General features: G+C 41.3%; 1 protein-coding gene across 2 annotated transcripts; it reads right to left on the bottom strand.

The window, feature by feature from the left end:
• Nucleotides 1-3,507: 3,507 nt before the first annotated feature.
• On the bottom strand, nt 3,508-21,306 carry keap1b (kelch-like ECH-associated protein 1b). Of its 2 annotated transcripts, none has more exons than XM_058402858.1 (7): nt 21,154-21,306; nt 16,474-17,640; nt 12,542-12,787; nt 10,473-11,149; nt 8,507-8,712; nt 7,875-8,051; nt 3,508-5,893 (listed from the first exon to the last, which is right to left on the bottom strand). In XM_058402858.1, exons 2-7 carry the CDS (start codon nt 16,783-16,785, stop codon nt 5,703-5,705), a joined length of 1,809 nt encoding a protein of 602 aa, XP_058258841.1. In that variant the 5' UTR covers nt 16,786-17,640; nt 21,154-21,306; the 3' UTR covers nt 3,508-5,702. The 2 variants fall into 2 exon arrangements, with proteins under 2 accessions (XP_058258841.1, XP_058258842.1); XM_058402859.1 differs by lacking the exon at nt 21,154-21,306 and adding an exon at nt 19,423-20,218.
• Between the last annotated feature and the right edge of the window lie 375 nt (nt 21,307-21,681).

Here is a 21,681-nt window from a genome sequence, read left to right as displayed (position 1 = left end):
CATCTGAGATAAAAAAAAAAAAATGATGTCATTTGAAACTGTAGAGCTACTTAGGTAATCTACAAACCAGGATGGTTTCATTAAAGCACTGTTGAGAAACAAATGATGACTCTGGATATTTTTCTCTCGTCATCACTGCCCTGTCGTGCTACCGTGAAATTCACTCAGGCTCTGTGACTAACAGGCTGATGTTGCAAATAACAAATTAGTCACATTAGTCACACATCCTGAAATAACTTTTTTAATGTTGTAATACAAATTCCCAAGAATTTCTCACTTGTTGAATTGTCACAGTGCATGGTGAGTGGGTGAATGGCGCCATCATGTGGTGAAATACATCTAGTTCTTTTCTCACGCCAGGAAAAAGGTGCCTGACCTGAAGAACCTAACATGATCTTCATGATTTTCTATGGCTTGTATTTGCATAAGGGGAAAATAATTGGCTTGTATGTTTTTATGACACAATAACACTTCTCGATCCTGTTCAGTGCCAGCTCAGATTTTACAGTGAGGTTTATAGCAGCACCAAATGTGGTAGAACTGCTATTCTGACGGTTTTCACACTCTGGTCAATGTGTGGACTTCACTTAATGGGGGGATGGCCCCTTCCTGTTCCAACATGACTGCACACCAGTGCACAAAGCAAGGTCTATCAAGAGCCCTGACCTCAACCTGATAGAACATCTTTGGGATGAATTAGAGCAGAGACTGCGAGCCAGGCCTTCATGTCCAACATCAGTGCCTGACCTTACAAATGCGCTTCTAGAGGAATGGTCAAAAATTCCCATAAACACACTCCTAAACCTTGTGGAAGGGTTGAAGCTGTTATAGCTGCAAAAGGCGGGCCAACTCCATATTAAATTCATGTGTATGTAAAGGCAGATGTCCCAATTTTGGTCTGGCTCGCAGTCTCCACTATAATTCATCCCATAGATGTTCAATCGGGTTGAGGTCAGGACAGGCCAGTCAAGTTCCTCCACACCAAATTCCCTCATCCATGTCTTTATGGACCTTGCATTGTGCACTGGTGTGCAGTCATGTTGGAACAGGAAGGGGTCATCCCCAAACTGTTCCCACAAAGTTGTGAGTATGAAATTGTCCAAAATGTCTTGGTGTGCTGAGTGCATTCAGTGAAGTTCCTTTCACTGAAACTAAGGGGCCAGGCCAGGGTCACAGAGCTCAGTATCAGTGGGCGTGCTTTTACCTCTACCTTTCTGTTCTGTCAACCCAAAATCTTTTTCTGCAAAGGTTGTGACTAACACTTGAGTTTTTCTAACACAATCAGGTGGTTGCCAGATATTGGGAGCCACTAAACTCTCAATAAGCCACTGACCAATCCCTTGAAGCGCTGATGCAACAGTGTTGGGAAACTTTATTAAATAGCTCACATGATTTTACCGTAGCATTACCTCATCTAGTCCTGAGGAACCCCTAGAGCCTCCACATTTTTGTTCTTTCTCATTCAGTGTTCTCATATTACTAGGCTCATGGGGCTGGGAAAAGCTCAAATGTTTACTCTGAAGGGATTCCCTGTTATGGGAATCCCTAATGAAAAAAAAGGTTTCTTTATCTTTTCTTTCTTTACTGAGAGAATGACACAGATGAGATTACACTATTCTATGTTCTCACATAAACTGAGTCTTCAATGCAAAGCGGTAAGCATGCTCATTATTAGTTACACAATATACAGACAATATGATATTCATCGCACACACTGTTGCACTGATCAACAATTTTACTGTAATCCTATACAGAGGCAGCATTTTGGCATAACATTAAAATCACTGAGAGGTGAAGTGAATAACACTGATGATCTCCTCATCATGGCACCTGTTAGTGGGTGGGATATATTAGGCAGCAAGTGAACATTTTGCCCTCAAAGTCGATGTGTTAGAAGTAGGCAAAAGCGGCAGGCGTAAGGATTTGAACGAGTCTGACAAAGGGCCAAATTGTGATGGCTAGACGACTGGATCAGAGCATCTCCAAAACTGCAGCTCTTGTGGGGCGTTCCCGGTCTGCAGTGTTCAGTATGTATCAAAAGTGGTCCAAGGAAGGAACAGAAGTGAACCGGAGACAGGGTCATGGGCGACCAAGGCTTATTGATGCACGTGGGGAGCAAAGGCTGACCCGTGCGATCTGATCCAACAGACGAGCTACTGTTGCTCAAGTTGCTGAATAAGTTAATGCTGGTTCTGATAGAAAGGTGTCAGAATACACAGTGCATCACAGTTTGTTGCGTATGGGGCTACATAGATGCAGACCAGTCAGGCTGCCAATGCTGACCCCTGTGCACCGCTGAAAGCACCAACAATGGGCATGTGAGCATCAGAACTGGACCACCGAGCAATGAAAGAAGGTGGCCTGGTCTTCTTACCTGGGGAACACATGGCACCAGGATGGGAAGAAGGCAAGCCAGCGGAGGCAGTGTCATGCTTTGGGCAATGTTCTGCTGGGAAACCTTGGGTCCTGCCGTCCATGTGGATGTTACTTTGGCATGTACCACCTACCTAAACATTGTTATAGACCATGTACACCCTTTTATGGAAACGGTATTCCCTGATGGCTCTGGCCTCTTTCAGCAGGATAATGCATCATGCCACAAAGCAAAAATGGTTCAGGAATGGTTTGATGACCACAACAACCAGGTTGACGTGTTGACTTGGCCTCCAAATTCCCCAGATCTCAATCCAATCCAGCCTCTGTGGGATGTACTGGACGAGCAAGTCCAATCCATGGAGGCCACATTTCACAACTTTCAGGACTTAAAGGATCTGATGCTAACATCTTAGTGTCAGATACCCCAGCACACCTTCAGGGATCTAGTGGAGTCCATGTCTCAATAGGTCAGGGCTGTTTTGGCAGCAAAAGGGGAACACCACAATATTAGGCAGGTGGTCATAATGTGTTGGCTGATCAGTGTATTTGGCTATATATTTTGCTGGATGTATCTTATATAATATGTAATATGAAATAGTGCTCATGAGTCTGTATTTATTTTTGTTTGTTTTTTAGTATAGTGGTTAAATTTCTCAGTTTTCAGTGGGCTTCAACAGTGTGGATACACGCCTAACCAGAGATATAAACAAGCGATGAAGCTCTCCATTATATTCCTAATTTGATCACCTGCCAAATGCCACCTATAAATTAGCACTCCTTATCATACAGCAACTGACAAGGAGGGGGAGTGTAGGCCAACACATACTTCCTTTGAGGCATGTAAAGCTAGACAACCATCTTTAACTGCTGCTAATGTGGCACAGGGCCATGTAAAACAGTAGCCATGTATCCTTCCGCATACATGAGCTCACATACACAACTGGCTAGTGTCACGGTGGTTTGTGGGGGAGACAGAGAGTGAGAAAGAGTCATCTCTCTCCGATGTAGTCCCTTCTAACCAAGGATGACTATTTGTGCTTTGTTTGTAACCAAATTTTTCAATTTCATTCATGAGGAAGTTGAGACTTATCTAATTCACGTAAATAACTCAGCATCAAGGACACAATGAAGTACAATAAACAGATCTTTAATACACAATGTACAATACATTGATTGCTGTAAAATGTACAAAGCAGTCTTTAAATTATCTCTCAATGTTAGTAATAAACTGTTAAAGCAAAAACTACTTCCTTTTTTTTTTCTTTTCAACAGACAGACTTAGAAAAAGAGAAGTCACAAGTTGCCGTCGCGTCTCGAAATACGGCTCATGCTCAGTATGCAACGAATACAAAAGGGGGGATCGGTCATTTATTCCAAAGTAGAATGTAAGGATCAAGCACGAAGGGGGGGGGAATAAAACATTTAATTCAAAATAAATAAAAGAGATATCCAGACCCTGTACAAAACTCCAAGAAGTTTCTAAAATCTTGGAAAACGTAGCCTAAAATACTGTAACAAATACATTAATCAGATTTTTCTGTCCACTCACGCAAGACGTCTGTCCTGACTATAATGTTGGCCTCAAATGGCACTTTTCTTTCCCATCAGGTAATGCTGCATCCAGCATCGACTGACGGTCAGAACCCACGTTCTTTTCCATTACTTTCCAAAAACCTTCATTTCAAATATCAGTCTTCTTTCATTTGTGCTCTTGGATTTTAGATACTGTTTTTCCTCAGGTCCAGACTGGACCCTGAAACACTTTTAAAATGAGACGCTATTTAGACAAACATCTGGACAAACACACAAACATGAATGGGGTTTAGAAATTAACAAAGTGACTTCGGCAGAGAAAACACTAAACTGAATCAAAAAACCAGGGTTATGCATCCGTGGATCCCAGCATTAACATTAACACCTTGTGTAAGCTGATTCGACTCACTGGTTAATCACAAAGGCGGCGTATCGCACCCAAAGAAAACACCCTGAGTGAATAAGTTCATGAAATGAGCAATCGGCTAATACACGACGAATTGGGAGTCTTACAACAGACATGGATAATTAACCAAATGAGTTGAATCAAGCATTTCCCCTGCTTCAATATGCCTGAATCTGTCATACTAACCTAACAGATCGAACCAGAAAAATAGGCTTTAGAAAAAATTTCCCCAAAATGTACTCAATCAGCTGAAACATGTTTGATGTCTGAATCACGTTTTGCACTGGAGTTACAAACCTCACATAACACATGACATGAAAATATCTGCTTCATATGTAAGCTGGAAGATACGCGATGTCAGTTTGAAGCAAATACGTTTGCAAAAATAACAGGGATGGAGCACACTTCATAATGGAAATATATTATCATCCATATAACCTCCAGACAGAGGAAGAGTCCTGTTCTGGATCCTTAGGTCCGTTTCCCAAAATATAATGATCTTTAAATATCTTTTTAAACTGTGGTACACTGAGCAATGAGATGAGACCAAATATTTTGTTCATCTAATGTAGGACATTTCACAGCCTTTTCCTGAACATTTGACAGAGCAAAAACACAGAATTTTGGTCCCCAGTGCACAGCTCTAGATTAAAGTCTGGGTGTATTCCCATAGACTAGTATTCATGAAATCGGATTGATTTTGAGATACTTTTCTTACTTCTTAGAACCATTAAGCTCTGGTGCAAAACTAAAGAAGCAAACATCAGGAAACATGACCCATGTTTTGGCTGATCAAATAGATTTAGAGTAAATGGAAGCTTGTTTTCTCTAAACCAACCCACAGCTGCGGTTCCCTGCCTCTCCGGAGCCTTCGGCCCGTCGTGACGGTTCTATGAAGCCCGGTTCAGACAGAAGGATACTCGAACGTGTTGTGAGATATAATAATGGCACTTTAAGATGTTGACATCCATGGTCCACGTTGCTGAGCTGCAACTTCTGCTTCAGGAAAAAAAAATAAAATGTTCAGCTTTAGTCAGTTTGGTTTAGATAGACAAGGCTGGTCAGTAATACAAACAGGAGACACAGGCGCTGATTCACATTAATGATCCCGATGCCTGTATTTTGGCTACAAAACCAGCAACAACAACAACAACAACAAAAAAATTAACCAGTCCTGTCTGGAAGCATCTCCTGGTCTATTTGCGTCTCTCTCTTAAGTCACGGCTTTGTGTGAACCCTGTAGATGTCCAGAGACCCGTTTGCTCTGATTCATAGAAGACTGATAAATGTTGTCGAAGCACCAGAATTGTAATCACTGATCATCCTGGCCGAAAGAGAAAGGAATAGAAATATGAAAGGAAAAAAGAGCAGGAAAATATAGGAGGCACTAGAATTTCTGACACTCTTTCTGACAATCTTTCTGGCAGTCTTTCTGGCAATCTTTTTGGCACGGCTCCATGGTCACTGCGACACCGACCCCGCTCCGCCCGGAGGTCATCCTTGTGACCTCGGCCCATGTGTCCGTTTCAGGGTCGTAGCACTCCACACTGTCCAAAAAGGTGTTTCCATCATATCCTCCTGTTGGAAATAAAGCAGAGGACTGTTACATCTCTTACATAAAACTCTTACCTCTAAAGATTACCTAGTCCATGGAAACCCAGTCCACACAGTCAATGCTAATAAATCTTTTTGTACTTACCAACACCAGAGTATTGATTGACATTTTCCCTGTATGATTGCAACAACTGTTTAAAATAAGGAGCTAAACACTTGGGTTGTGTTGTTATAGGAAAATAATCCAAAATGGGGCCTAATGCAGTGTCACTGAGTCACTGTTACCACTACCGAGTGGATTATTTTATTATGAATACACATCCCACTGTGATTTATTCCTCTTATACTATTGGAATGATTCCTTTTCTTAATCGTTTATACATTTACTCTTGTAAAACGGCAAGATGAGTTCAAGTGATCACTTTATAACGGCTATAAACAGTAGTTCCTTCACCAGCCTCTCTTTTTATCCCCCCATCTTGAAGTTAATAAAACTGTTAAAAAGATCTAGAAGCTGTAAAAACTTACTCTCCCATAAATGCTTGTCTCCATATCAAGGTTATATGTCCATCTTTGCTAAATATCAACTCACCTTCATAATTCTTTATCCTAGGCATAGATTATGTAAATCGTCCACCATACAAGTGGATTAATGGTTACTATAGAGTGTCATATAAAAAGGTTGTGTAACACATCAGTGCGGTCTGACCCCTAGCCAGAAAGTAGCCTGTGATCAACATTACACAACTATAAACACACACTTGTGCCAGATCCATTTGCCAAAGAGTACCATAAGGAAATGTTTTCCTGGCCTGCACACTAGCAACTTTTTTTTGGCTGAAACCAAACCCCCAAACTCATAAATATCATCTGAACTAAATGACAGCAGTGTCACCTCCCGGTCTCCAGAGGGCGTTCATAAAGTACATTTTTTTATGTTGAAGAACTGCTGCTTCAGGTCATACTCAAGCCCTTAGGCATTATGTCATTTAAGACACCCGATTCTTCTTCTCAGGGTAATTAGCAAGGCCTTCATGAGACCGATATACGGTGGGCTAATAGAGTCATTTTTGTGTAGCCAAACCTGTAGTACCTGAAGTCCTGTTTGAGATCCTTAAATGGTGAGATGTGCAAAAACAAGACTTGGAACAAACCCTGGTGACTAATATGTACTGATGGATCTGGATTAAAAAGAAGAGACGGATGGTGATGGAGGCTCTTGTTGGTTTTGGCGAGTAACAGAAATCCCTGCATAAACACGGGTGGAGTTCAAGTCAGATTTACTCATCCAACGGCATCGATTCTCATCCAAATGTGTAAATTCAATTAAAGAGGGGGTGGGGGTAGGAGAGGAGTGTCTTTTTTTAGATGCAGACGACAATTTACATGCTGCAAAATAGAAAAGTTGACATTCTCTACTTGACCGAAGTTTTCCCCACAAAGAGCTTGATAATTACAGTACAACCCTGGATATGTGTACTCCAGTTCTACTGCAACATGCGGAGGAGAAAAGAAATCTTTCAGTCTCTTTTTAATTATCATTACCATTTAAATGATTAGCCTTACATTTACTTCATTGGAGTGCTCCTTAATCCTTTATTTTATCTCCTTAGTCAAACTTCAAGGTTGCCAGGTCTACCTAACGCTAGTGTTAAGCTTACATCTCCATCAAGAACTTCTTGAGGTTTACTCGCAAGTCCTCTAACATGAGTCTAACCCAGATACTGTACAATTAGAACCAGGAGCCAAGATCACCATCAAGCTAAATGAATAAATAAAATCCAGAAGGGGATGTTTGTAGTTCTATAATTAATTCAAGGGCCAAATATGTTGGTCTAGCTTACTCTTAAATATTATATTGTTCAGTTGAAAATATAAGGCAACTTCCTGGTCAAACTGAACAAAAGCGGTCTGTATGCATGAGGATAGGATCTAAGAGCTGATGAGTTCTTCAGCTAATCATCTAATAAGGAAGGTAGAAATATGAGCAGATATTTCCCCATACCGAGAGCATAGATGCGTCCTTGGTGGGTAGTGACGCCCAGCGCGCTGCGCCGGTGTCTCATTGATGAGATGAAGGTCCAGCTGTCCGTCTCCACGTCATAGCGCTCCACAGTGTTCAGCTGATTGGTGCCGTCATAGCCTCCCATTACATAGATGTGGTTACTCAATGCACACACACCTGAGGAAAGCAATTACAGTGAATGACTCTGCTCTACAAAACAGAGTATTACCTAACACACAGTGCAGGAATAAAATTAATGGACAACTTCCTCGTTTATTTCTGACCTCCAATGACTCCTAGACTATCTAGAATTGTTACTGTGATTGGGGAAATACAGGCTTGATGCAGACGAATCATGACTATGCAGAAAGATATTGTCAATGATTGAATTAGAAGAGTCATGGTTATTGAAATGAAAACAAAGGAAGGTCAGGAAGTGCATAGCAAGTTAAACTTTCTGCTTATGGTAAACAAGCAGAACTCAGTTGTGTCACTATGGACAGCTGAATATTTCAATAAACAGGAGTCAATATTTTTAGGAATAACATATGGAAAGGGTGCGCTGTTCCAGGAAACGAAGTCTCCTAAACCAATAACTGCTCAAGGGGTCCAGCAGTCCAGCATGGACTCACCTGCTCCGCTGCGGACAGTGTTCATGGGTGCCGTGCTCCTCCATTCGTCTCTCTCAGGGTTGTAACACTCCACTGAGCTCAGACGATGCGTTCCATCAAACCCACCCACCGCGTAGAGGAGGCGGTTAATGACAGCCACGCCCACCCCTATTCGCCGGGTCAGCATGGGGGCCACCAGTTGCCATGAGTCTCTTTCCGGGTCGTACCTGCAAGGAAGACATATGCATGAGAACACACACACAACAGAACTCCAATCAGCAGAACTCCAACAAAGACAAAGTGCTTGAAAATATCGAGCCCTGCTTAAGTATTCACCCCCCCTTGACCTTTTCCTCAGTTCCAGGAATTAGGGGTCAGTCTTTCATCCTGGCATTTACATCGACTTAATCAGGATCTACACAAATAATCAAGAATATGTCTATATTATAATAGTTCCACATCCTACAAGTCAAACCATAAACCTAAAATATAACAGTGAATGGTGTATTAGTGAAGCAATCAACCACAAGACCAAAATTAACTGAATAAGCTGTATACTACAAAATGTGGGAAAGTTCAAGGGGGGGAATATTTAAGTACAGCGCTTTGTTTCCATTCTCTTTGTCAGTGGATTGAGGACACTTCCTTTTTAGCCAGGATGAATGTGCATCACGTGATTCTCGAAACAGTGGAACGTTTCCTTCATAAAGATGTGTTTAATAGATTAACAAACCACGTAGTGTAATCGCTTTTACATGCAATTGTGTTATGATGTATAGGGAACTGTAAGGAACGACACATGTAAATGGTATTAGGAACTACACTGCAGTGACAGACAGATGCTTTGATAGGAGAGCAAATTCCTAATCATGACTAGTTTCTCTTCCTTATTCTTTTAAAAAAAAATTGGCTGTTTCATTATTAGAGGCCCATCACTGGACTTATAAAACTCACTTCCTCTTCACAGATCTGTGGATGACACATAGTGAAAAAAGGTATGTTGTGACCAGAGTGAGAGGGAGAGAGAGAGAGAGAGAGAGAGAGAGAAAGAGAGACAGTTGTTTCAATCATATATATCTGAGAAAGAGAGAGAGAAAGAGAGAAAGAGAAAGAGAGAGCGAGAGAGAGAGAATTTCATCAGGTGAGTGAATGCTTATGGTAAACCTCTCTCTTTCACTCAAAATACATGAAAAACTTTATCAACTGAAGGTATGATTTTTCCTGAGTGTACATCATCTCCACCTTGTCCATCAGTGAAATGGGACATTCCCAGACCCAGCACTGAACAGAAATGATTTTGCTGGTGGCTCATTTTTAGCAGTGACGTATAACTGAAAAAGTACAGCGGTGTTGTAAGAGCAGACACGCCACCAATGCTAGAAAGAACATCCTAGAAGGCAGAGAGTAAAAGAGAAAGCGCACCAAGAAACAGTAAACAAAGTCTGATGTGACTGCTTCTTAATAATAAGCAACTCCTCCATTTTTTATAAACTTAAAAACAATAGTCTCGCTCCATTTGCTATGAAATGACTAAACCGAGGCTGTTAGTTCAGTTCAAGGTTTATGTAAATACTGTCTGTGTAAAGCACAACACAAGATAGTGACAGCTATCTCAAGCAAATGTCTGGCTTTAACGTCCCACATGCTTTCCTCTTCGGTGAACTGCCTACTCTGCCTGCTGCTTTTGCTGAAATGTAGTTTTCAAATGTCTCCCATAATGCCATGGGGCCAAAAATCAAACACTAAGGTTAACCATAATGTGCAGTGCTGCAAGTGTATCAGACACATCAGCGCTTGGTTTTTACTCCGGGACTGAAAACAATCCAGGTTCTCAGTGCTTGGTTCAGAAACTGACAGAGATGGATATTAAAGTCTATATCTACTCTCTTTCCTAGAAGTAATTCCTCACTCCTAAGATCATAAATGTTGGTCAAGATGACCTTCTTTCACAGTACACAGTTATTAACTCTTTAACCACGGTCCTCACCTCTCTACACTGTTATGATGGATGCATCCATGTGAGCCCCCGACGGCGTAGATCATGCCATCGATGACCCCAACGCCAATTCTGTTCCGGGGTACGCTCATCGGGGCGCACGGGAGCCAGCAGTTGTTCATAGGGTTGTAGCAGTCCAGCGTATTGGAGTCCATGTTGCCATCAGGTGCGTTGTTCCTTCCTCCGACGGCATAGAAGAGCCCGCTGATCACACACGCCGCCAGGCCACTGCGAGGCACCTGCAGATCTGCCAAACGCAGCCAGGCGCCAGTGGTTGGGTTAAACGCCTCGAGGTAGCAGAGCGACTGGCGGAAATAGCCGCCCGCCGTGTAGATAAGCTGCGGTACCTTGGGCGTGCGGCATGCCGCTGCCTTGGTGGGCTTGTGCAGCGTGAGGTCCTGAAAGATCTGTGCTAGATAGTCCTTACTTTGCGCATCCCACTCAAAGTGCTCGAGTTGGCGCTGAAGGAAGTGCGGCGGAAGAGAGTGGCATCTCACGGCCTGTAGCAGCGCCTGCACGTAGGGTCTCCGCTCGTCACGCTCGTACTGCACCCACGCCACGCACGCATGGTATACCTCGGACTCGCAGCGTACATTCAGCTCATCACGGCTGATCAGCGTTACCAGCTGACAGGGAGAGAGATTGAAGAACTCCTCCTGCGTCGCAACCTGATGGAGCAGAGGGAAAAAACAAGGGAATGAGTACCACGTTCGAATCTTATGTGCAGTTCATTACAAAATAATATATCATTCAGTGCATGTTGTCTATTTTTATAATAAATGTAAAAAAAAACGATGATAGTCAATTTTTTCCAGCGATGTACTACGGAAGAGAACAGTGAGGCAAAAGTTTCATGTGAACATACATAATACTAAACAGCTCCAACGTTTTCATTTTCACTGAAGTGAAACTAACCTCCATCAGAAACTAATTTTTTCCCTTTTCAATGAATAAATGTCTATTTTTGTTTGGTTTCACCACAGTTTCTTCCAAAAAAAAGTCCAAAAACAAACAAAAAAAACCCCAAAACAAAACAAACAAAAAACCCTGAAAAGCCTTGATTTTATTTTATTTTATTTTACTTTTTGTGTGTCATGTGACTTCAAGTAAATGGCTTCACTGGACACACCTTCATCCAGCAGGCAGCATTTCCAGGAACTTGTACAATGCAACACTACAGGTATGACTACCTCTAATCACACACTCGCATACTCGTGTGTGTATATACCTCCACCACATTCACTGAATTCCTAGACAATAACTCATCTGTCTTCACCACAAGGTGATGCACACTCTGATCTTCAGCACATAAACTCTGACTTAATAAAATGATCTACCTCAGTGATATTGAATTCTGGATTTTGATTGGTCAGAATGATTTTGAGGATTTACCTCTGACAGTAACGTAGTTGAGAGACAAATCACTTTACACTAATGCTTTCATTCTAATATGTCAACATTTTTACATTTTTTAATGTTTACCACGGACATGAATGGCTGACGCTCGACATAAACTGATTTTGAAAAAGAGTGTAATCATTGGTACAGTGGCTTTCTGTAAGGAGAAGTTTCTTTCATATTTATGGAAGGAGTCTCCAGTTTCTGGGTCTTGTAATGGTCAGACATAAAGCTGTACGTTTTCCGCCATGGGAAAGTTCTCAAGATAAAGGCGTTGTGCTTTCTGTGTAACAAAACAAGCTGGATTTCTTTGTCTTACTAAAAGAGGAAACAACTATATGGCTATACCTGCCGGGAAAATTAACTTGTTTATTATAAGTTATTATTGAAAATTATAAGTGGATAAAATGTACAGGCTGTCATTTAGTGTGCAAAAATTGCTGTGGTATAAGAAAAATAAAACTACAGAGTGGTCACAGTATCTTTGCCTTTTCTTCAGGTTATATTACACCACCTAATCGTTGATGATGATATTCCTTTAAAATCATGCCTCATTATTATCTAAGAACTATAAGACTAGCGTATAGAGTTTATGCATCCCACAATTCCTCAAATCATATGACTGTACACACTGAATGATCTGTATCACATGAGAGTCTGACCTGGCTGAAGTTCATGTAGATGTACTCGCGGGCTTTCTGGTGCAGCTCGGTGCAGCCAATCTGCTCTGCGAAGTTAGCGATGCCGATGGCGTTGCTCGGGTCCAGCTGCTGCACCAGGAAATCACAGCAGGCCTTCACCACGCTGTCGATCTGATACATCACCGCTCCGTTCATCACGTGGATGACGCACTTCTCTCCGACCGAGATGCTTGCCGTGTAGGCGAACTCTATCAGGCGGCCCATTACCTGTTGATACAAATCACACGATGTTGCACGTTTAGCAGGATGATGTTAATGAGTGAAGTCTAGCTATCAGTGACCATCTTCCCTGTCAATCTCAGCTACAGTGGACTTTAGGCATATGTTTATAGATGACATGTCATAGGGAGAGCTGGTTAGTGGGTGGAAATTGGCAAAGAACCAAATTTGTTAGTGATAGTTGATCATATGGTATGGTATATCATATGGTATTATGCTTTGATATTGCAGGAAAGTGCACGGAAAAGTGCGCTAAACTATCAGAGAGCACCAGCTTCTTGAAATGAAATAAAGCAGATGTTAGCACTAAAGCTTAAATGGTTTATACGGTAATACATTTTTATTACCTCCCATTTATGTTACTGTAAATTGTTTTAACAAGTATGACGCACAAGCAAAGTGTCACCTGTTCTACCACTCTTAAGGATTTAAGCAACATTCTCCTCTTATCTAATCTTAAAGGAACAAGTTCTTCAAAAGTATTGCACAAATATATGGGCACCCTATTATCTTTGCATCATTGTGTTTTAATCAAAGTATTCCTCTAACTTTTTTATTTAATTAATCTAGAAATTCTTCTTATTTAATATATTTGACACGGCACGATGGGGAACGGTAAACCGAAGGGATTTGTTTGAAAAATAAATCTGTGTTAATTTCACAAATGTAGTCGCGCAGTCCAGACGTCTGTGGTCATCTTTTAAAAGTAACTTTCAATGAAAGTTTTTTTTAAACAAAAAATCCTAATTTTCATGATTCAAAGACGTTTTAAATAAAAAAAAAAAATTCAATACCAAAGCCAGTCCTATACCATCATCTGCATAGCTTTCAGGTACAATTCCATCTGCTGGGTATATACTTAGCCTCTTAGCTGGTAGCCTGCGATAGCCTGCTGTGTGCCTGTGTGGTGAATTTAATAAACTTCGTCTCATCTTGTGCAGTAACCCCAAAGAGCACTAATGAAAATGTGTGCTTCGGTCCAAGATGTTGATTTTGCAATATTAACCAATTTTCATCGGTCTTTTAAGATGCTGCCACACTGGGAGCAAGGATCCCAATAAAATCTTTCCAGAATTTTATAGCAATTTGTGACAGATGTCAGATGCCTCCAGCTATAGATAGACCTGTATTTTATGAAAATAACTACCTTTTTTTTGGCTTACGTTATTAGATAGCATGACCTGGCCTCGGGGAGAAAATGGGGCTATGCATGACCTACCTCTATGCAAGACCTATTTCCTCCACACAGAGTTTTAAGACTGATGTACACTTATATTACCAAACATTTTGGGACACTCCTCCAAATCATTGAATTCAGGTGTTGTTTTTTCAGGAGTTGGACTCGTCCCTTTAGTTCCACTGAAAGGAACTCTTAATGCTTCAGCTTACCAAGACATTTTGGACAATTTCATGCTCCTAACTTTGTGGGAACAGTTTGAAGATGGCCCCTTTCTGACCTCAACCTGACAGAACACCTTCGGGATGAATTAGTGCAGAGACTGAGAGCCAGGCCTTCACGTCCAACATCAGTGCCTGACCTCACAAATCTGCTTCTAGAGGAATGGTCAAAAACGTATACTTTGTGGCTATCCTGCGAGTTTGGATTTTTCCTACAATCGAAATGAATTCCATAGCAGTGGCCACACTTTGAGCAAAAAATTCTCAGTGTGCATGTCATATCATGTGTTCTAAGACTGCTGACCTCAACTCATGACCACAGAATTCTTCTACAATGCTGCAAATTATTTAGCGTAAACCTAGCGTAAACCTTTAGTGCAAAACTAAAGCAGCAAAGCGACACGTTGGGTAAGATGAACCAATCCTGTAATCCTGAAAGTACAGACCTGTGATAGTGGTACAAAGTCTAGAGTAATCAACCGAACAGACAAAAACAAAATACTGAAATCGACATCCTTATTGACACCTCTTTGTAATCATTTGCCACAGTCCACAGTTCCTCGGACACATCATGGCAGATCAGCATGAGGCATCTCTCACAGACCGAGATTAGATCTAATCTTTAGAGAATCATGACTAGTGCTTGGATATCACTGGCCATGGTGAGGACACCAAACCACAGGTGTGTAATGAGTGTGTCAAGTGATAATCAGTCTTTAAGAACAATGTGAACCACAGTCTTTAGTCATCTTGGAGGAAAAGGTTATACAAGACAGTATGATGCTTAGCTCATGAGTGGGAAAGTAGAATGCATTTTCAGTTTTAAGAGGTCAATCAATCTAACAAAGCTTACAAAGCTACTCTGCCTTTTTTCTTAATCCCAGGCTCTAGGGAATGATAACTGGAGAATGTAAATCATATTTAGAAAGTAAAGTAAGGTAATGGGGAAAAAAAAAAAAAACCTCAACTGTAAATGAACTAGTGATAAATCTGATAATATAATAAATGCAGCTTGCTAGTAAACCTACAAAGGAAAAGGAACGAGACATAAATTTCACATCACAAGATTTTTCTTCAGGGAGGTGTTATATTGAGAAGTTATCCTTTCAGCTAAATGCCATATTCATGCTGCTATTCAGTGCCAGTGAACCAAAAGAATAAAAACGAGCAGTCGATTGTTCTTGCTTGAGGACCCAATGGAGGAACTCACAACCTTCTGATCATTAGCCCCAAAGCCTTAATCACTGAACATTCCAGATAGCCAAGAGTGAGTGTAGAGTCTACACTTACCCTGCATTCCCACTAGCCAACATCACACAACAGCTTATATTCTATACACACACACACACCACAGCCATAATTTCAGAGATGGCGGCGACAGCACAACACTTAACCTGAGATTTTCTCAAATTTATGCAAATGAGATAGGACATGGAAACAATGCAACTTCACCAAAATGGAAGCAAAGCTGGTTTGTTGGTGCCTTTGATAAATTGTACAGTTTGCCTGTCTTTTCTAATCAGCCAATGGTCAGTGATATACAAAGGCCTAGCATGTAACATGCAAATCAAGCAACCAATTTTCACACCGATTAGTGCATTATATAACTTGTGTTTAACCAACTGGTTAAAAGAGCAAAGACATGGGACAACAGTAGTGGTCACTACACTCCTACCAGCGGCAAACTTCAAGCGACTTGAAGCTGGCTTGCTAGTATGAATGTATGATGCGCAGTCAAAGAGGAAATAGAACTCTGCATAACTGCTTTGCGTGTCTTGTTAACGTGTGTGTGTGTATTGAGCACTTGTATGTTATATCGTCTAGTTCCATCAGTGTTTTACTTCCTTTTGTTTTGTACCATCAGTGTGTCTGCTTTCGGAACTCAACTATAACGCATAGGTGAAATCCTCACCTGGGGTCAAGATGTTGACCACAGTTTTAATGATACTTGTCAATTTATTTGTCAAATATTTAAAGGGTCAGAGAAGGAACCAAAACATTTTATGGGGTTTGAGAGGGAAACAAACATTTTTGGAACTTGACCAAACCTTTTTAGGTCCTATTGTAAGATGAACAAGAGGATTTTCTGCACATGGTGTAGCTCTGCAGCAAATATTCGTTCCATCTGTAGCAGTATATTACTGTATGTTTTTTAATATTCAAATGCATCTGCATACAAAATCATGTGAGTGACTAAAATGATGCAGTTGTAAAGGAACTGACCAACTGGAATACACATGGCAATAATCCTAAGAAGGCACCAGTCATTTACTCACCCGTGGGTGGATCCCCTCGATGGGCACCACCTCCATGCCGCACTCCTTCAGACCGTTGGTGAACATGGCACGAAAGACAGGTGAGGAGGATGCCAGCACCACCTTATGTGCCACAAAGTCCACTGCATCCAGGTCGTTGTATTTTACTCGCAGTGTGACATCACAGAGTTGCCTCTCAAGCCGCAGCTCGTTCATGATGGTGAAGGCAGCGGCCGTGTGGCTCTCGAGCGTGTAGCTGAACACGCGGTGGCCATTGCGCGTTGATGGCGTCACCTCGGCCTTGCACTCCGTCATCCCTGACGCCGCGTACATGCTCAGCTGCGCCCGCGGCCCGGCGCCTTCATCTTCACTCGCCAGTGCGAGACACGTGCAGAGCAACCAAGAATCAGGGTTTACAATGTCCTGGCCAAGTTATCTTTCTTTTGGGTAAGTTGCAAACAACATTAGGAAAACACAATTCCTTTATAGTGCACTGGCTTTCTCGGTCTTACTTAAACTGAAATGTCCACTTTAATTTACGGCGTGCTATACGCACTATCAGGCACAAACTTCAGTCTGTGAATCACCTCCATGTCAACATGCAATTTATAATCCATTTTGGAGTTTCTGGAAACAAAACACGCCTTTATTAGAAAGTCTGTGATCGGCTTACGTCCTCCTGCTAAATATAAACGTCATCCTGTTACAGGAGGCCCATTGACCAGGAAAAAGAAACTGTAAATGATCTCAGTAGGAAGGAATCTGTGTTTGTGACTTGAGGTGTTGCAAACACAGTACTGGCAGCAACAGCAGAAACTCTGAGAGCTGGAGTAACAGGAATGGCAATTTGTAGGTGAACAGGAATCAGCTTAGGAGGCATACATTTTAGATCCTTCTAGACTGGGACTGTATCAACAGCGGCTTTCTAAAACGCCATTTCAAATAAAAGACTGTCAGGTCAGAATCTGCTAACAAGCCTTATTTCTAAAGGCTTGTAAAGAAGGCTTGTTAAAAGCTCATTGCCTCGTAAAGATTTTCTCACTCCGGTGATAAAACCAGGCCGAGTCACGTTCAAGTCAGCATGGAAAAAAAGTTATTTAGTCTGCGCAGTCATCCTCTTCAAGGTAAAGCACCGCTGATCACCACAGCACTGAAAGGTTGATCTTCATCTACTGCTTGCTTGAATACCTAAGGGACAAAAAGAAACGCACACTTTAACATCAAGTCAGCATGAACATTCCCAGCGATATTTACGTCCACACATTTCGCGCCACAATCATGTTACCAAAGCCAAACATAGCTGCATAAGGTCAAGTCAAACCCACATGGAAGTAAATCTCCACAGATCTCTCTCTTACGAACAGACTGCATGTTTACTTTAGTGTGTGTGTGTGTGTGTGTGTGTGTGTGAGAGAGTGAAACTGAGACGGAGCTGCTATTTAGGACAGGTGACTTTAAGTAGGACCTCGTGCCGCTCCGTCAGTGTGACTGCGGTGTTTCTTTGTGTCATGTGACTTCTCTGACGTCGATAGAATTGTAGCCTACTGAAGGTTTAAGAGTGTCTCACAAAACAACCTTTGGGTGCATGAACAGGGCTTTAAAGTAAACTGATATTTATTTCACCCTAGGATGACTAATTCAATTTATTTAAGTTGGTAGCGATATATAGATTCAAGAAATTGATTATAATACGTAGGACTGGGTGATGATACAATATCAATATTGTCATAAATTATGTCACAATATGAACTAACAGCAACTTATTTATAGGGGAAAAAATTGTACATAGTCTTTAAAATGGTAACTTGTATGACTTCTACATATGCAAGGAATAAAGTTCTTAGTTTGTTCGTTCTCATGGATAAAGAACAGTTAAACAATTGTGCAATATATTGAACATGAAGAAGTATATTTTCACAATGATCTGCAAACTTTGCCACCTATTTATAACATGTAATACTTTTTAATGCGATTTGATTACATGTGACTCAATAAGGTTTTTTTTTATTTCTACAGAAGGGTCATAATAAAAGTTTCGTTATCTGACAAGGCTCAAAAAGTTGTAGTTAAAGTAAGGTAATGACATGTAGCAAGCTAGTTTGCTATTTAAGCGTGTTAATACTGGCTAAGGAAAATGACCGAGCACAACTGGTGAACTTTTTGGCTATGAAACATTATATAAAGTCTGATTAAACTCCGGGCAGCATAGTGGTGCCTCACAGCAAGAAGGTCCTGGGTCCGAATCCCGGGGGCCTTTCTGTATGGAGTCTGCATGTTCTCCCTGTGCCTGCGTGGGTTTACTCTGGTCTCCTCCCACAGTCCAAAAACATGTACATTAGATTGATTGGTGATTCTAAATTGCCCATAGGAGTGAGTGTGTGTGGTTGTCTGTCTATATTTGTGACCCTGTAATGGACTGGTGACCTGTCCAGGGTGTACCCCTGCCTTTCGCCCAATGTGTGCTGGGATAGGCTCCAGCAGATCCCCGTGACCCTAATTAAGAATAAAGCGGGTATAGAAAGTGGATGGATGGATGACTAAACTCCATTCCCACAAGGCATATAAATACAGCACATTTATTTTGCTCGCCTTTACCAGCCAATGTACCGCATAGCCTACAGTGTAACGTGAGAAGGTCGCTTGCTTAAATCAAACTTTGCATTAATGGATGTGATTTTGCTACAACGGTGCCAAAATCAGAGTAAGCAAAACTGACCTTCCTTAAACGAGTCCCTGTGACATTTTTGAGCCCTTAACTTAACCATGAATTTAAACCATAAACTGAAACAATGAACAAATTCAATACAGTTTTCCCAGAGGGGCCTGTACTCACTGGCCGCCATCATCATTCATTTTGAATGCAGCCAAATATCCATTTCCACTAGCACTGCCAAGGCAAACTTTCACCACATTAATCATTAAAGCGCGGCGTGTATCAGGATGCACTTGCACTGCTTGTTGTATTGTTACCTGATGATCTTGCGAGTTTTCAAGTCGCTGATTCCACCTAACCCTGCAAGAGTAAGTGATCTGAGGAAGAACGGGGTTTAAAAAGGAACTGGAGTTATACTACAGAGCAAGTCGGGGGATTGCTATATAACTGATACTGGAGAACATTTGAGATTGGACTGGACCTTAACCTAATGACCCTTGTACAGATTTGCTGGTGTGTGTGTGTGTGTGTTTTACTAGATTGAAAGCAGGAGACACAGTCAGCAAATGTGATTCTGGGAAAAAAAAAGTTGCAAGTTAACGGTTTTGGCAAAGCGCCTTCAGCAGTGACTCAACGGGACACGGTGTTGACTTCACTAAAAGTGGGAGGAAAGAGGAGAACAGAACGCTTTGTACAACAAGTAAAACAGTAACGAGGTTAAAGCCATTAATAGCTGTTATGTACACCACAATTACACATTTGCTCTTTGCATATTAATAATTACGCGCACCGTGTGCTAAAATAAACAGAATTACAACAGCTTAAAACCACATTAAGCCAAAGCAGCACAGGATCTGTATAAACAGCACACTTTATGTGCACACAAATATGAACTTACAGCACAGTAAATGCACAACACACAGTGTGTTTACTAGGAGTAAAAAAAAAATTCTTAACCCTGACTTGCACACTAAAAAGGGCAAGTCTAGAGAGAATAAAGAGGTGTTGAGCTTTACGTTAAGTATGATTAAATATGCATATATGATATATACACATACACACAGCCGAACTATAACCACTTTATATTAATCTTCACCATCATTGCATCAATAAACTATATTAACACACACACACACACACACACACACACGATACTGCAGAGCTCCAGGGTTTATAAAGCACTCCCCTGAGGGTTCCTCACGTCCGAGGGGTACGATGCAAACCGGTATAAAGTAAAGTGACTGTTACGACATCGCAAACTATAGCAGGTCATGTTAAACAACAATGTATTTTATACTGCAGACTTTCACTTGGTGGAAAACTTAGTGGGGTGGGGGGGGTTTTACTGACACTAGAGACTCCTTCCATAAATGTGAACTTAAACAGCTCCTTACAGAAAACATTGTCCTACCAAACATCAAGCCAAAACAAATTGTTAGGACTAGATTATGATTAGATTATGTACGCTGTGTACACTATTGCTATAGAAACGACACGGAGCGCATTAATATAAACCTAGTGATTTAACTTCTAGCCGGAACTACTGTCAATAGACAGTATTAGACGATCAATCGATCAGCAGCACCTGATCGATCAGAAACACGAATTCAACAGCAAAACAGGAAAATATATAAATAATGAAAAGCATCCTGACACAGCAAGAAGAAGTGATGTAAAAGCCTCGGGAAAGAACAAAGTGTTCATTTTTTTCTGCTCCTGAACCTAGAGCGGTAACTGGAAAAAAGAAAAGCAAGTGCAATGTGTCTGTAAACGAGCTTAAAGCATGAATTATTCCTGTTCTTAACTGCTGACTGTTACATGCACTTTTTTTTCTTTTAGACGAGCGGCACAAATCAGGCTCCAAGAGAAACACTTGCGCTGCACAAAAACATCCCGCAGTCTTCAGCTCCTTCTTGTAGAGTCAGGGTGCAAATCTGGTTCCTTACCAAACACACACACAGCCAAAGACGATGGGACAAAATAAATGCATAAAAGCACTATACAAACACACACCCACGCAAAAAGTCTCATGGATAATCTGTACTCACAAAAGCTTCCTATTCAATATGACACGGCTGAATTCTTTCATTGCTCTCCGAGCGCCAGATGAGAGCGAGGGAAAGCGATAAAGTCACCATGACTAAGCATTGCGATTCGGAGCGCCAAAATAAAAGCTGGGCTGCGTCCCAAATACCTGCGTGGTCCCTACACAGGAGCACTCTTTGTCTAACAAGTTTCAAAAGCCTCAGTTTCACTATACGGGATTTAATTACCAAACCTTTCTTTGTTGGGTGTGAGTAAATTTACTAGTCAATTCTGAGAAGTTTTGGCATTATTTTGACACACTTTTTAGTGTGTGCGTGCGCGTTTTTGGAGGTAGCCCTAAGCCCTCGAAAATGGTGGTTGCGTAACGTAATTGAACATGGCGGCGCACAGGGAGAAGCACAGTCGCATTTGGTAAATAATTGCGTTGAGGCGAAATTCCTGCATTTAAAGTTCATGTTTGTTGACTTGTATTAATTGTAATTAATTACTGTAAAGCACAGATGCTTGTAAACACATATGGGTTTATTAGC

The sequence above is a fragment of the Hemibagrus wyckioides genome, linkage group LG11 (genome assembly GCF_019097595.1).
Source record: "Hemibagrus wyckioides isolate EC202008001 linkage group LG11, SWU_Hwy_1.0, whole genome shotgun sequence".
NCBI classification, from domain to species: domain Eukaryota; kingdom Metazoa; phylum Chordata; class Actinopteri; order Siluriformes; family Bagridae; genus Hemibagrus; species Hemibagrus wyckioides.
This window is presented reverse-complemented; position numbering and strand designations above follow the sequence as displayed.